The sequence below is a fragment of the Hevea brasiliensis genome, chromosome 18, assembly GCF_030052815.1.
Source record: "Hevea brasiliensis isolate MT/VB/25A 57/8 chromosome 18, ASM3005281v1, whole genome shotgun sequence".
NCBI lineage: Eukaryota > Viridiplantae > Streptophyta > Magnoliopsida > Malpighiales > Euphorbiaceae > Hevea > Hevea brasiliensis.
The window spans coordinates 40,840,506-40,856,374 of record NC_079510.1 but is presented as its reverse complement, the minus strand read 5'-3'; the positions used below and the strand labels follow the sequence as shown (position 1 = coordinate 40,856,374).

At 31.2% G+C, this 15,869-nt stretch overlaps 2 protein-coding genes and 1 non-coding gene across 3 annotated transcripts; 1 reads left to right on the top strand and 2 right to left on the bottom strand.

Annotated features, from left to right (window-relative positions):
• Positions 1 to 4,763: 4,763 nt before the first annotated feature.
• On the top strand, positions 4,764 to 5,462 carry LOC110637480 (diphthamide biosynthesis protein 3). The gene has a single exon (XM_021787592.2). The coding sequence runs from the start codon at positions 4,921 to 4,923 to the stop codon at positions 5,176 to 5,178; it is 258 nt and encodes an 85-aa protein (XP_021643284.1). The 5' UTR covers positions 4,764 to 4,920; the 3' UTR covers positions 5,179 to 5,462.
• Positions 5,463 to 9,446: 3,984 nt separating this feature from the next.
• Positions 9,447 to 9,526, bottom strand: TRNAL-UAG (transfer RNA leucine (anticodon UAG)). Its single transcript has one exon. It is a non-coding gene; the product is annotated as a tRNA-Leu (tRNA).
• Positions 9,527 to 11,715: 2,189 nt separating this feature from the next.
• On the bottom strand, positions 11,716 to 13,210 carry LOC110637445 (extra-large guanine nucleotide-binding protein 1). The gene is made up of 4 exons (XM_021787553.2): positions 12,662 to 13,210; positions 12,429 to 12,566; positions 12,212 to 12,316; positions 11,716 to 12,106 (listed from the first exon to the last, which is right to left on the bottom strand). Exons 1-4 carry the CDS (start codon positions 13,091 to 13,093, stop codon positions 11,975 to 11,977), a joined length of 807 nt encoding a protein of 268 aa, XP_021643245.2. The 5' UTR covers positions 13,094 to 13,210; the 3' UTR covers positions 11,716 to 11,974.
• Between the last annotated feature and the right edge of the window lie 2,659 nt (positions 13,211 to 15,869).

The window sequence follows — 15,869 nt, the reverse complement described above, 5'->3', positions numbered from 1 at the left end:
TTTTTTGAAAAAATCTCAAAAATTCAGCCACCATCTCCCTCTTTCTCTTCTTCTTCTTCTCCTTCTCTCTTTCTCCCTTTTGCCTTTCATTTTCTCTTTCCCGATTCTTCTACTCTCTATTTCTTTTTTTCTTTTATAATTATGGAGAAGGGGCTGCCAGTTATCCCTCTTTTTAAACAAATTTTATTTTGATCCTTGAATTCTCTAAAAATCATATTTTTTACCCCAAAAATTCTAAAACTTTACTTTTAAGTCCAAAATTAAAGTTATATTTTCATTCAAATAATAACTATATTTAATATTTCTTCAAAAATTAGTTAGGGTGTTACACTTAATTTCCATTTATTTATAAAATTTGTTATTACAATTTAAATAAACTTTTATAAAAAAAAAAAGCATTAATTAAAATCATAAATTTATACTTATGTTTATACTTTTTTTTTAAAAATATATATTGAAGGGTAAATTACTTAAAAGTAATTTTTTTTATGAATAATTAGAAAGTATTTATAATTTTTTAGTTTGATTTGATCGGTAATTCTAAAACAATTAAAATTTTATTTATAAATTTTATTTATTTTATATTTAAATTATTTTATTTTATTTTATAATTATTTTTATTTATAATTTTATTTTACTTATGATTTTTTATTACAACGAAGAATATAACAATAGACAAAGCTAAAGATTTTTTTTTTAGCTAATTAATGATAATTATATTTTATTGAGTTAAATAACATTAGTACTTAAAAATCATCTAAATTAAAAGAAATGAAATAAAATTTCATTATTTTCTTAATAATTTTAAAATAAAATTAAAATTTTCAATTTAATTCAAATTTTATTATTTAAATATTCTATGTAAATTTTTTTTCAATCTATAAAAGTATGAATGGGAAGACGAATTTATAAAAGGATAAAATATTTTTAGTTTTTAAAAATAATTTTTGATACTTAAAATAATTATAATATTAATTTTGTATTCTAAATTAATTATTTATATTAAAATTTATAAAATTGTTTACTTATCTAATTTAAAAAATTAGTAAATATAAGCTTTTCTAAAGTATATAAGTTTCAACTTTTTTACTACTTAATAATATAATATCTTATTTATGTATAAAAATGTATTTAAAAATAAATAATCATAATATTTACAAACTATATAATTTTTTTGAAAAATGTATAAGGAACATAATCTTAAATTTATTGAATAGTATAAATTATTTTTTTATTAAAAAGATTAATTAAAATATATCAAAATGAGTATTTATAATTTTCTAAAAAATGTATCTATATCACAATATCAATCTATAAAAAGTAGAAATAATACTTTTAATTTAAAAATGCTTATAATTCCAACTTATAAATATATTCCTAAACATATCTATAAATATTATTATAATTATTATGATCATACGGGTAACTTTTATATTTTAGGTTTTCATAATTTTTAATGAATATGATAGGTTATCAACAATTTTCTTTTATAATGAATTATTAATCTAAATACTCATTATTGAATTAAAGTAATCAACATTTATAATATATTATTATTAATTATTTAATATTAAATAAATTATTAATAAGTAAAAATATTTAAATTAATACTAATACAATATAATTGTTAACAAAAATTGTCACGACCCAACTTATGGGCCGGACCGGCACCAGAACCTGGGCCAGCTTAAAGCCCTCGAGGCCCGTAGTAAGCCTAACATTCCTAAACCCAATCCTAAGGCCCATTTGGGCTCAATTTCAAGAATTCAACCGGACAGAGTCTGGCCATAAAATGGACTATACAACGGAGAGTTTTTAACTCGCTCGACCTGTAAACACAATATATAATAATTTGGAGAGCTCAGCTTACCCTCCATATAATCATAATGCCATAAACTCAATTGGGAGATCAACTCCCTCATTCAATCCCATCAAACATATATCTAACAGTTTTACAGATCCAACACAACAATTATAATACAGACTCAAATCAAATAAATACTTATAACACATGTGAAAATTTAGGAGTTAGTAAAAATTATACAAACATCATAAATATTAATCGATGACCTGCGAGGGAGAGAGGCAGGTTAGAACTCAATAAGAAATCTCCTGTATCCTGGAAAAATAAGGTGAATAGGAGTGAGCGTTCGACTTAGAGAGTAAAATACCAATTTTAACTACAATTTCAATAGCTACCTAAAGCTAATGCATTCTAAACAGTGGAATGTAACACTATCAAACTTTTCATACACATCACATCATAACAGCAAAAAGGCAATTTAGAGCACTCGCACACCCAATAATGTTCAAACAGTACATATATGGGAGCCGATCCCCTATACAGCTCTCTTAATCCAACCTCTGCTAGCGAGTGTCTCTCAAGCCGGACTTTCGCTTAATAAACCAAATGCCGAGGCCAGCGAGTGTCTCTCAAGCGGTGCCTACCCTACTTATCCATAAAGGACTAGGTCCCAGCGAGTGTCTCTCAAGCCGCATCTACCCGTCCTATCTATATCCAATACCACACATCACACGCACGCCAACGTACACACACTACTCCAAATTACTGTAAATAATAACCATGGCACTTCATCAATTAAGAATGCATTATAAACGTGCCTAGTGTTTAACTACATAGATACATATTTATAAGTGATGCATGGGCATGCTTGAACATATAATAATATTAAAATTATAATTAAAATTATTATTAAAATTAATATTTTACTCATAGACTTAAACCGAGGTCACTGCGGTGGCTGTGGTGAGGAGAAAGGCTGTCCCGAATCACCTGACAAATTTCATTAAAATTATTTAATAATTTGACTCAATGAAAGTTTGAAAAAGACTAAAGATACCCTAAGTCGTACCGAAAATATAGCAGAGTCTCCCATATACCTAGAACGTACCCAACCTGCAAAAGGGCTCAAAATGCACTTCTATATCCACAAGTCACACATCCACAACTCAATCACATCACATGGCCCCTCTTGGACCCACCCAAACAGTCAACAACCATAATTTGAAAATCACAAGTTAGTCCCTACAATTATCTTTTTTTGTAAAAACTATCCAAATGAGCTCTAAAAATTCTAAAACTTTGCCCCGCGGTCCTTAGCAATATTATTAAGCTAATGCAAAAGGAATTATATTTTTCGAACCTATCACGAATATTTTATAGATTTTTAATTGAAATCAGGCACTAGATAATTAAGAAAAATGAGGGTTCGAGTTTACCTATGCCAATTCTGACCCTGGAGACGCGTCTGGGATGTCTGAAAATGGTGGGGTAGTCTATAGTCTCAACCCGATTCTGAAGCTTTTCCAGCAGTCTGTCTACCCGGCCTGAAATTACAGACCAGAGTAACCATCGAATTTGCACGAATTGAATGTACTTACGCCAAGCTCATAACACGAGGGTTATTATATAATTTTTACGGAATTTTCTAAACTCATTTAATGATAAAAAAATATTGCGAAGTTTCCCGAGACCCATTGGAAAAAAGTATCAGAAAAATTTAAAATGGGTATTGCCGCGAAACTCTCGATGAGTATAGCACTCCGGTACTCTCGGATTTTTGATGGGGTTTACGGTTTTCGATAAATCTAGCCCAAAAGTCAAAATGGGTTAAAATTTCCCAAGCAAAAATTGGACAAACCGCTTAATGGATTTTTGTGTTCTTGGTGTCTATGGAAAGCTCTCGAGGTGTAGATGTGTTTTGGGATAAGACCCGATCCTATTAGTAGTCGAATTGGCTGGAATCGACCTGGGAAGTCGAAGCGGCAGGGAAGGGTGGCTCGGTTTTGCCACGTGGTCTTAGTGTAAGGGGAGAAATGGAGAGTTTTATAGCGATCTGAAGGGTGGTCTATGGCGAGGAAGGGTAGAGGTGGTGCACCGGCGTGTGAGGGAGGGCTGTGTGGCGGTAGCTAGGGGGTGAGGAGGAGAGAGGAAAGAGAAAACGGGGAGAGAAGAAGAGAGGGTCAGCGTGACGCGGGAGGAAGAAGAAAAAGGTAAGGCTGATCTGATTCGATCGGTCTGACCCAGTTCGTTTCGATTTGGCCTGTTCGATTCAATATACTCAAAATTGAATTTTTACTCTGCTCTGGGACAAAAAATGAAGCCCAAAAATTTCAAAAAAAATTTGAGAAACTCAGAAAAATTCATAGAGTCTAAATATATTTTTAGTTTTGCCATGTGGTCCTTAAATAAATTTTTTAAAAATCATCAAAATTTTATATTTTTGAAAAATCAAACTCGATTTCAAAAATTTCAAAAATTTTAAATAATTTTCCTAAAATTTAAATAAAATAAAATATTAATAGTTACTCATAAAATAATAAATTTAAAAATTAGGGGTGTTACAAAAATAAATTATTACATTTAAAAAAATTATTTACAATTTTATTGTAAATATGAAAAAAAACTTTTATAACGGCATTAAAATAATGGATATAAAAACATTTTAAATATCTACGTACTATATTGTACTAATTTAATTATAGTATTCATGATTATAAAAAAAATTTTAATATTTTAATTAGGTAATTAAATTAATATTTAATTAATTTATACATAATAAAATAATTACATATTATAAATTATTTCAAGTGCTTATGCTAGTAATTCAAACCAACCACATCATAAATATATATTAATTTGTCATTTAAAAAAAAAAGGAAAGGAATGGAATTTTTACAACATCCGGGGGCGTAATTATAAATTTCATAAAGCCGAATGGGCAAACACAATATAATCGAATCGAATCCTCCCGACTTGCCCATAAGATCTCAAGGCGACTTTCCTTTCTCTAATCAAACAATAAACAGAGACGAGGCAAAGTTTGCCCCTTTCTAATCAAACAATATACAGAGACGAAGCAGAGTTTGTTTCAAAACAAACCGAAGGGCTTGGAAAAGATGTCGTACGACGACGTGGAGATAGAGGACATGGAATGGAACGAGGAGTTTCAAGCATACACCTACCCGTGCCCTTGCGGCGACCTATTTCAAATCACCAAGGAGGATCTCCGCCTCGGCGAGGAAATCGCTCGGTGCCCTAGTTGCTCCCTCTACATCACCGTCATTTACAACATTGAAGACTTCATCGGCAGCGACGATAAATCAAAAAAGAAGAATCTCGAGCCTGCAAAGCAGCAGCCTGTCGCCGTCGCTTAAAGCATAATTTCGAGGTTTTCACATTTAATGGTTGGACTCGAGATGTTAACAGCTCAGAATTATGATCTGTTTCTTTCTTTAAGAAGAATTGCTGTTACCGGTGCCGGTTCTGTTCATTATTTTGTTCGTTTCGATTTCTTAGCTTAAAAACTATAGTGATATACTTTTGATGGTTGTGAGCATACACAATGAGCAAAGATTGATGTTTTGTATGAAACATGTTTGGATTTAGTTTGAAACCGAGAAATTCAATGCTTTAGGATTTGAATTTTTCCTTTTTTTAATTTATTTTCTGGAATTTGTAACATCGCTCCTATTATTTGTATGCTTCATGTTTGGTTGCTTTTATTTATGTGTTTTTGTGATTTAATTCGTTCAATTTCTTTTCATATTAGGCTACAAGTACTTTATTAGTGGCTTGTTAAGGTTCTTTAGTATATGGAGATATGTGATTTTCAGGTTGCGGAGATTGGTATTATCTCTGGTTTTTAGTGGGAAGCTTAACCTGTGAGAGCCATATTTGCAAATTGGGAAAAAGGTATATGGTGAGGGAGGGGATGCCATATTTATTCTTGAAAATGAAAAAGAGCATTGTTTTAGCTAGCTTAACACAGAAGGGAGTGTGTAACAGGAAGCAGCTTATAAGAAATTGTGGGAATGAAGAAATGGAAATTGTTTGAAAATTTGAGAAAACTTTTTTTTCTTGATCTTCTCTTGTGTTTTTGATGATACATAAGAGTTGGAAAAGTTCAAGTGTTGGAAAAATAATATTCATTTTTTTCCAAATAAGTAGTTTGATTGATAATTCAGCAATTCTGCAATACTTGTTTGCTCTGCATTTCTTCTCCCCAACGAGGTGGAAATCGTGGGTTGATGAATGTAGCATTACTTAATCATTAAGTTTGGCAATGCTTTGTGTTTTCTGATGTCATTTCAGTGGTCAGTTTCCTGTCTGGTTCTTGGAGTAATTATTGAAGTTGTGAACTACTTGTCAGTGCCTTATCTTGTGAATATATTTTCGGCTTTGTGGTCAAAAACATTTTGAGTCCATCTTCTGCTGATCAAATTCATTCATTGATTGGTTCGTTTATGATTTTGTTCCTCTTGTTTTCTGATTTCTCTAGTGTTAACGATGCTTAGATATGTTATCTTTAGTATAGTAACCATGGATGTGCTTAATTGAAACTTTTTATTCTAATAGATACTTTTATCATCTGTTGGCATGTATTCTTACTCTTTCCATTATGAGCTGGATGTCATAGATGTGTTATCAGTATTTCTTGTTAAGTTACTTTGCTGACGCATAAAAATATCGTCAACAACCATTTGTTGCATGTTATGATTGAACTTCATATTGCTATTCCATGGACTGGACTATTGAGCTTCTGTGAGTGACTTGTTGGAGTATGGGTTTTGCGTGTTGCTTTCTGCTTATTGAGTTGCAAAAAGAATTCTTGGAAGAAGTTGATTGTGTTAGGCTCTGTTTGGGTAGAGGTTGAAAACCAGCTTTTTGAAAAAGCATCCAAAAGCAGCTTAAAAAAGTTACTTTGATGTTTTAAGGTTCTTATGATTAAGATATGTCAAATTTACATTAAAATCAAAATTTAAATGTCCCTAATAAATGTCTTTTAAGAAGTGCTTTTAGTAGCTGCAGTTGAAACAATAACTGCTGCTATAGTTGCGGTTATGGTGGTTACAGCTTGCTGGACTACTGAGTTGAAGCAGTTAGTTTGCTTTGTGCATTAAACAAAATATTTGTAAGATCTCGTCGCAGTTCCCTTCTTCTCTGTTTTTCTCTCTACTGTTTTTAGTTAATTTTTTTTAGTTTATCAATTGATATCAGAGCAATCCGATTCCAAGAATGAAGTAAATAGCTTCAATGGTTTTGGAATCTGAGCATTGCCCGTAGAAGCTATTTCCTTCCTCTATTATCGGGAACGAGTTCCTTTTGCCGTGACCAAGGAGTGATCACTTCGATACCAATTGACGAACTCAAGAAATTAACTAAAAGAAGTAAAGGGAAAAACAGTGAAGAAGAAAACTGAGTGAAAGTTTTTCGGATATTTTGTTTACAAGAAGTAAAGGATTATTTATAGCCAATTGGCTCATATGTACAAAACAAATTAACTGCCGCTTCTCAATATTCCTGCCTGCTCTAACCACCATAATAGCAATTATAACGGCTAGTTGAAAATCAGATTGACTGTGCTAATTCTATTACATAAAGGCAAAAATTACTTTGGTTGACTGAACAGCTCTAACCACCATAATAGCAATTATAACGGCTAGTTGAAAATCAGATTGACTGTGCTAATTCTATTACATAAAGGCATAAATTACTTTGGTTGACTGAACAGCCCCACAGATGAGGTTTCAGGATAATGATGTGCTATCGCCCTCTTTTGTGAGAAATTGCAATCAATTACTCATGAGAGCTTTTAGAGGTGCTCTCCTTGTGTCCTCTACTTGACCAATGCTTTCCTCATGAGGAATCGGAGACTTTTGGGCACAGGACATACCCATGCCTGCATGAGATGTGTTTCATCTTAAAAATGCTGCAGCTTATGCGTTGTAGACAGGCAACTTTCCTGATCTTAAACTGATCTTTCTTCACAAGCATAACACCCATGTGACAATCTCGCTTTTGCTTCCAAGAGGGTTTTCAACTTAAACAATTCAAAACCCATTCTGTTAATGGCAACCAGTGAATGCAGAATTGCATGCATTCAAGTGGAATTTCAGTTGCCAGTCAAATTAGTTGGTGAAGTAATGTTTTCTCCAGAGACAGTTACTATGCAACTTAGATCACCAACATCGCCATTCGATTTTTTTTTTTTAACGAAACAATTGTGTGTTTACTACAATGGGTCTAAGTATCATATTATTCTTGGTTCTTGTTGCAATATTTAATGAAATAATGAAAACCTAGATGTTGATATATGAGACCTGTTTATCAAATGTTTGATGAGGTTCATTTTTTTTTCTTTTATTTCATTAGCTTTTGCCTCTTAAGACAAATTGCAGTACAAAGATCTTGTTCCCATCTGTCCTTCACGCACATCATGTTACTGGGAATAGTATCCCTAGTGATTGTAATAAGACTTGGAAATGAGTCCAAAGAAAATTGCTATTGAACTTGTGATTCAGATTTAGAAAAAGCGGGGCGATAAAACCTTCTAAGATCTTTTTGTAGAATTAAAGAAAAAAAAAGAAAATGCTGAAATTTCCCAATACCATCAACTTTGTTGTTTGCAATCCCAAGTGCTGTAATGTCTACTGTATTAAAGATAACCACTAGCTTCAAGCTAGCTGCGCCAGCGGTTTCAGGTTTTGAGATTCCTTGTGGGTTGAAAAGTTTGACCACATGGCTAGATTAGATAGAAGATATATTATTATAACATTCATACATGCGCCTTTGTTAAACCATAAAACCACCTTTCAAACCTTCCTATATATAAGCCGGAAAACCTCTTTCACATCCCCAAAATCTACCAACCACCCAAAGCTTCAAATATCTAAACAGCACTTTCAAGGTCCTTTTGCTTTTATTCTCACTTTCCTTGTCTGTTTCAAGTGTTAAACAAAAGATATTAAGGTTTACGACATGTCTGGCCTTGTGGATATCTGGACTGCTGAGCTTGCCAAGCTACGAGAAAAGGGTCAGGCCATTTGGTCAAGCAAATCGAGCACTACTACTTCTGAGCCTAGCAAACTGGCTCGATCAGAAGGAGCCAACCAGGCTGAGTCATTGGCTACTTTGGTTCGAGGCATGCGAGTCAAATCATCTGGCTTGGCATTTTCTGAGGCTTCACTTTCAATGCTTATTGACTGTTTCAGTGCTTGATGAGGATTCTTCAAACCCATCAAACCCATCTTTCTTTTGCTCCACTCTGTAAAAATGGATCCTAAAATTTTGAATAAAGTTGTATGTTAATAGCTTCAAATAAATACATGAATTTTACCTTATCCGCTTAAAATTGGAGTCGATAAATATTGTCAATTTAATCTATATGGACTAACTGGGTACCTTTACTTGTGTTTATTTTGTCTTTATATCACGGCAACGGCCAACAGGAGGAACCTGATACATTGCTGCTTTGTCCAGTGCTTTCGAGTTTTGGCCTATTTATGCGATTCAACTCTGCTCGTGTTTACTGTTATATTATTTGATATATGATTATCACAAAATTGAGAAATATATTATTTTCCCTCAATTTAGTGCCTTTTCTAGATGATTTTGAAATTTAAAAAAAAAAAAAAAATCATCTTGACAGCTGTGGGATTTGAACCCACGCCCTTTCGGACCAGAGCCTAAATCTGGCGCCTTAGACCACTCGGCCAAACTGTCTCGAACGTTGCTCAGCATTTTAGGAAACTATTTAAAGGTAGTTTCTTTGGTTGCCTTCGCATCTATCCAAATTGCAATCCAATGGGAAAGAAACGTCACACGCACCCATTGAATTTGGTGGAAACTTCCAACTTTAATTTCCTCCATCCCACGTAAAAGACAAAACAATGGTCTGTTTTCCCAACTTTTAAACGTGTGGAATTTGGATGATCATCTTTGCATCTCCTACCTCCTCCCTATTTGCGTTAAAGATTAAGCCACATTCTCTTGATCAATTTCAAGATCCAAACTGACCACACATATAACTTGAGAGCTCTCAATATCATGTTGCACTATTTTTGTTAAAGGTAATTATTAATGGTAGAAGCATTCCCTATTTTCTTTAAAATATTATAGTCTCTTATTTTACATACAGTAAATAAGTACAGTGACATTATAATACACCTTTTTGATATATTATTCAGAAGTGAGCACTATTCAATTTGAACCGAATAAGCCGAACCGAATCGCCTTAATTTGATTATTTGATTTAGTTTTTAAAATAATTTAGTTTGGTTCGATTTTGAAGATTAAAAATTTTAGTTATTTCAAAAATAGGTTGAACAGAATTGTTTTATTAATTTTTAAATTAATTTATTTTTATAAAAAATTTATGAATTATTAGTAATTATATATATATATAAATTATTTAATTTTATTGATTAATGGTTATTAGATTCAAATCAAGGTCAAAATTATATCAAATAATTTGAAAATCAAGTATAAATTAAAAAAAAACTATCAAAACTTAAAACCGATCAGTTCGAACCAAACTGAAATAAAGTGGTTTAGTTCGATTCAATTTTTCATTCATTTTGATTTAGTTTGGTTTTTAAAATATGATAATTTAGTTAATTTAATTTTGATAGCTTGATTCAGTTCGATTTAATTTGAATCGAATGTTTAACCCTAATATTATTTGATAGAAGTCAATACTAAAAAAAAAAATTTATACCCATGATGTCAAAAGTTAATTGTTGGACTCCCATATGACTAACAATTATTTTATTTTATTACAAACTTAAATTAAGAAATTAATAATTTAATTAATAATTAAATCTCTTATATTATAATATAAATATTAAAAGTGTACATTTCAAAAAAAAAAAAGAATTTAAGTTAAAACTTTATAATACCATTAGATTAAGAATCTTGTTATTCACGAGTACAGAATGTTGGGTGTGAGTAACCACACCCCAATATCCATGAAGATTTTTATAGTACCATGGAATATCCAAAAAATTATACGCCCCCGTTTTTAAACACTATCTATGGGCAACCACATGCGGTTTTCTATGGTCCTCCTTCTAAAACAACTGCCACAAAACTTGAGAGGGCCGAATTTTCCATTGGTTTTCCTCAACTTCTCTATAAATCCTCTAGCTAGCCTTGTGCCCATTCTCATATTTAACAAAAAGCACTTTAAAGAAGAGGAATTGGGTTTAGGTTCATCTCGGCAGAAATGTCTGCAGTAGTGGAGACATGGGCGACTGAGCTAGCTAAGCTTAAAGAGAAGGTCAGGCCAAAGAAGCCATTACTATTCTTGTCAAAAGCCAAAGGAGGAGTAGTAGCTGAAGAAGAAAAGGAAGCTGGTAAAGAGAGCAAAGTGGTTCACAGAGAAACTACCATTTCTGAGGCCACAGTTTGCATGATTATGGACAGGTTTGCACCTTGTTGATAATCAAGATCAACCCAGATTATGTAAAGAAATTAGTTCCCCTGTTTTGTATATGTTAATTAATGCAAAATATTTCTTAGGTTTGTTTTAGATGATTTATTCTTTTTCTTTTTCTTATTAAAATAGTTCATCCCAATTGGCCAATTGGTAATTGTAATTAACCACGAAATTATATTGCAATTGCAATCCTGGAGATGGGTCAAAAAGAGTGATTTTGGTAAAAATGGAAGTGGTTTTCCCTCTTAGAACTAGCATCACAAGGATTCTGGAGCCTTTAACAGCGGCAACAAACAAGCAAGACTACAGATTACTGTTTTCCTTCACAGTTTCAGCTTGTAACTTGATCTGAACTCTCATATTGTGGGAGTGGCTGCGTTCAATTAAAATTTTAAATGATATATTTCTGATCTTGCCTTGATTTGGATATATATAAACATTAATCTAGGTTTCAATTTTTGTCAAGACGAGTATCATAATGAAATTTGTTATACATACAATGGTAATATTCTAAAATTTGTTCAAGATGACAACAATAACGATAAAAGTAATACAAATTACATCAATTCTGTAAAGTATACCTTTTTTCCCCCTAATTTTGTCTCAATTTTGTCTCTTCTTCATTTATTTCTCTAATTAAATGAACAATCTTTGACTTGGCATGCAAATTGACAGAACATACAAGTGAAACTGAAAATTACTGTTGTTAAGTGGGCATCATGTTCAGTCCCAGATTAACCACTACCAGCTAGTAGAGGACTATAAAGTCCATGCTCAGCTTCCACACCCACTTGTTTCCCACTAACACGGTCAAGAGGAGCAGTTGGCAAAGACAACATGAGACAAACTAGCTTCGCTACTCTTGTCTGCAACAGAAATCAACCCCAAGATTATTCTAAATGGGAAATAAATATGAACAAGGTAGTTAAAATTATTAGGTCTGCTAATTCGGAGAGTATGTGTAGATATACCTTTAGCCATATATTTCCTCTTATGATATTCGATCCCTCTTCCTGATAGGACCCATCTGCACTCACCCAAAGGTGAGTTGCTCCTTCACATTTCACTCCTGCTAACTGCAAAACATAATCCAATGGAATGGCTTTGATCTCGTATATGTGTTTGAAGAAATTCATGCATCCAAAACAAAATAATTGAATTGATTTGATTATGTCCGGTATGAGAAACCTGCAGCATCAGGAGCTCCACTTTGGTTATCTCACGATTATTTATCAACACATTTGTGTTTCCATTGCTTGCATTTTGCTGCAGAAAGCCCCCAACAACTAATTGGGGACTGATTATTTGGCAAGGTTTCTTTCCTTCCTGTTGAGCCACACAAGATGAGTGAATCCACTGTATTTGAAAATTTAAATAAGAAAAAAGAAAGTAGCCAGATTTTAATAATATTCAGTATTCACCTTTCCCCATAAGCCTGAAATTTTATCATACCAGTAGCGTCCTTGTTCTAGTTCTCTTGGTGGGTTTGAGCAGGTCTGCAAAAGGAAAAGCTCCTGTTGAGAAAGAGCCTGGCTGTTCAAGTAAACAAGCTCAGGGTTCAGCTGATTAGCCTGGCATAGTCTCTCAGATTTCATGATCTGTTTAACTTCAATTTCGCACAATAGTTGCTTCAGCATCCGAGAACATTTACCCAAGTTCTTTCGCTTTGCCTCATCAATCCTCTGACCTATGCAAGAAACACATTTTCTTCCTTCTGGCATTGAACCCATTGCTTTCAGAACACAACGACAGCAGTACTTTGCACTGCAAACGATGCAAATCTCCTTCTCAGTAAACCGGTTTCCTTTCAAACAGAGATCGCATGCCCCTTTCTTCTCTGGCCTTCCAGCCATTATTACTTCGTCTCCCAGGATTATTTCTTGATCTAAAGAATAGTAGTAATGATTTGCAAGGATATGGAAGCATAAAGAAACCCAATTAAGTTACAACCTGAAATTGTGTCTATTAAGTAAAGACGGAAGACAGAGCCGGTTCTTCTTGTCTTCCAGTTATTAACGGTGGAGTCTCTTTCCATATTTTGTTTTTCTTCTTGACCCATTTTTTCCAAGTCAATAAATTGATTGGAAAATAAAGGATTGCGAGTTCTAAGGGTTGTAAATTGGAAAGCAATCCTTCAAGGAGTTTTTCTTTCTTCCGTGACGTTGGTTTCACATTTGGCAAAATCTTAGGTATTTCAATTGGATGTTCAAGGCTAACACAACAGCAATAAGCTTTTTCTGTAATATCATGACTTGATTATTCAACGGGAAATTCATACCTGACATAGTACGTTCCAAAAGTCCGAGAGAGTTCGGATCATTTGAAACAATTAGGGTAATTGTTCGAACAGAGTAACAAATGTTACATATAAGATGTTTTGATAAAAGAGAATAATGGAATGTAGATCGTTGAGATGCGCTATATCTCCGCTAAAAATATCACCTAATAAGGATGTGGGTTATTTTTGCGATAAAAGAAAGAATATAATTAAATTTGAGCTGATGAGATCCTGATTATAGCAAAAAGACTGTTATCTCTAAATCATGATAATAGCTAAATAATCATGATAATAGCTAAATAAGCAATTTTTCGCATTTTCAGTATTTGATTTCCCTCTCTAAGTGTTGTTTATTGACTTGAACATTAGAGTTGCCTTACTTAGGCTTGCTATAGGTTGTGCAAGAATTCATTTAATAGCCATGAACCACAGCTAATATCATATCTAAATTTAGTCTATTAAATTTGTAATGAAACTCTTATAAAATAATTTATATATTTATATCTTATATTTATGATAAATCAAGTAAAAATAAATTTTTTTCCCTATTCTAACATGCAATCAATTGCAAGACTTTTACTATCTAGAAAATTGAGTTGACTTGCAAATTTTCAGTACTGTAACGCACAAAGTCCTTCCACACCAAGAAAATGCCTTTTATATGTTTGAAGGTTTTTAATGAAAAGATGGGGTTTCATTTCTTTTCCAAGTTGGAGGGATCGATGACGACAAGCCGTTTCCATTTTAATGTTGTTTGCCGATATCAAGTCCTGGAATTTCCTTTCCTGGGAAAGAGATACACGATGGATATATGTATATATATATATATATATATATATATATATATATATATATATATATATATATATATATATATATATATATATTGAATGAGGGATTCAATCAGAATAAATAATGCATATTTGAATTACATTTAATTAAATTAATTATTGAATAATTGAATAAGTTTATTCTCAAATTATGGTTGAACATGTCAACAATCAAAATCACCCTAAAGTAAGTCAATTAATCAATTGAAACCATTCGAACTGATTAAAATTATTGAATTTGTAAAAGTCTAATATGACTTTCTTTCTTTTTAATTTCTTCAATTATTTTTTCTAGTTTGAAAATTATAATTTTGTAATAATTTAATTTAATTTAATTAATTTAATTAATTTTTAATTAATTTTTATATTTAAAATGAAATAATTTAATTTTTTAATTTAAAAAATAATTTATTTAAAAAAATAAAATTTATATAATAATTCTTTTGATTTTTTTTCTTACAAATAATTTATTTCAAAGGAATTTTCAAGTTTTTTTGCTTAATTCAAGTGAATATATCTTAATGTAAACAAGATAATATGAAATGAAATAAAAATAAAAAGAGCAATGGGCAGTTACTGTTAAATTTGAATCGAAATTTTGAGTTGAATTTTTTTAATTTAGAAAATTGGTTTAATTTATTAAATGATTTAATTTGATTTAAAATGTATAAAAATTTCATTTATTCCATTTAATTTAATTTTAAAAATTAAATTGAATCAAAATTATTTTAAAAAATAAACAATTTTGAGAATTGATTCCTCAATTTTTGAAAAAAAAAAAAAAATTCCTATCCTATATTTCAGTCGTCAACTCATTTCAAAATTTCAATGCATACCGTTGGATTTTGGTTAGTTTTTTTTTAAAAAATTATTTTTTATTCAATTAATTTAATTAAAAACATAAAATAATCAAATTAACTAAAATTTTCTTTATATATTATGCTACGTCGTTTTACAAGCCTATGTATTTTAATCCTTCAAATCTTTTTTAGTCAAAGCTCTCTTTTGCACACAATGCTCCTAGATAGACCTCTCGCCTTCTACAAACCTTCAGTTCTTTTTCCATTTTTGCAATTTTTTATTGTAAAAATTACACTCATATAAAAAAAATAATATAAAATTTAACGTAATTTAATATAGACCTTTTTTATTAATAAATTTATTATTAAAATAAAAATAATTATACACATTAATTATATTTTTTATCCTTAAAATCACTTAAATAAAACCCACGAAATTTAATGTATCTCTCTACTTCATGAGTTTTATACCATAATATAATGGTCAATCAACTAACATATATATATATAAAACCTACTAAAAATTAATCATTTTAGGAATACAATTATTATTAAACTTCATAATTTAAATTCAATTAAATTTTTTAAATTAGTTACACTTCTTAATTCCAATTGAACTTGAACTTTAACAATCTTCATGTAACAACCTGATATATATATATATATATAATTAGACTATTAATTTATTATTATTTTATTTATTGTGTTAAATTAGTATTTT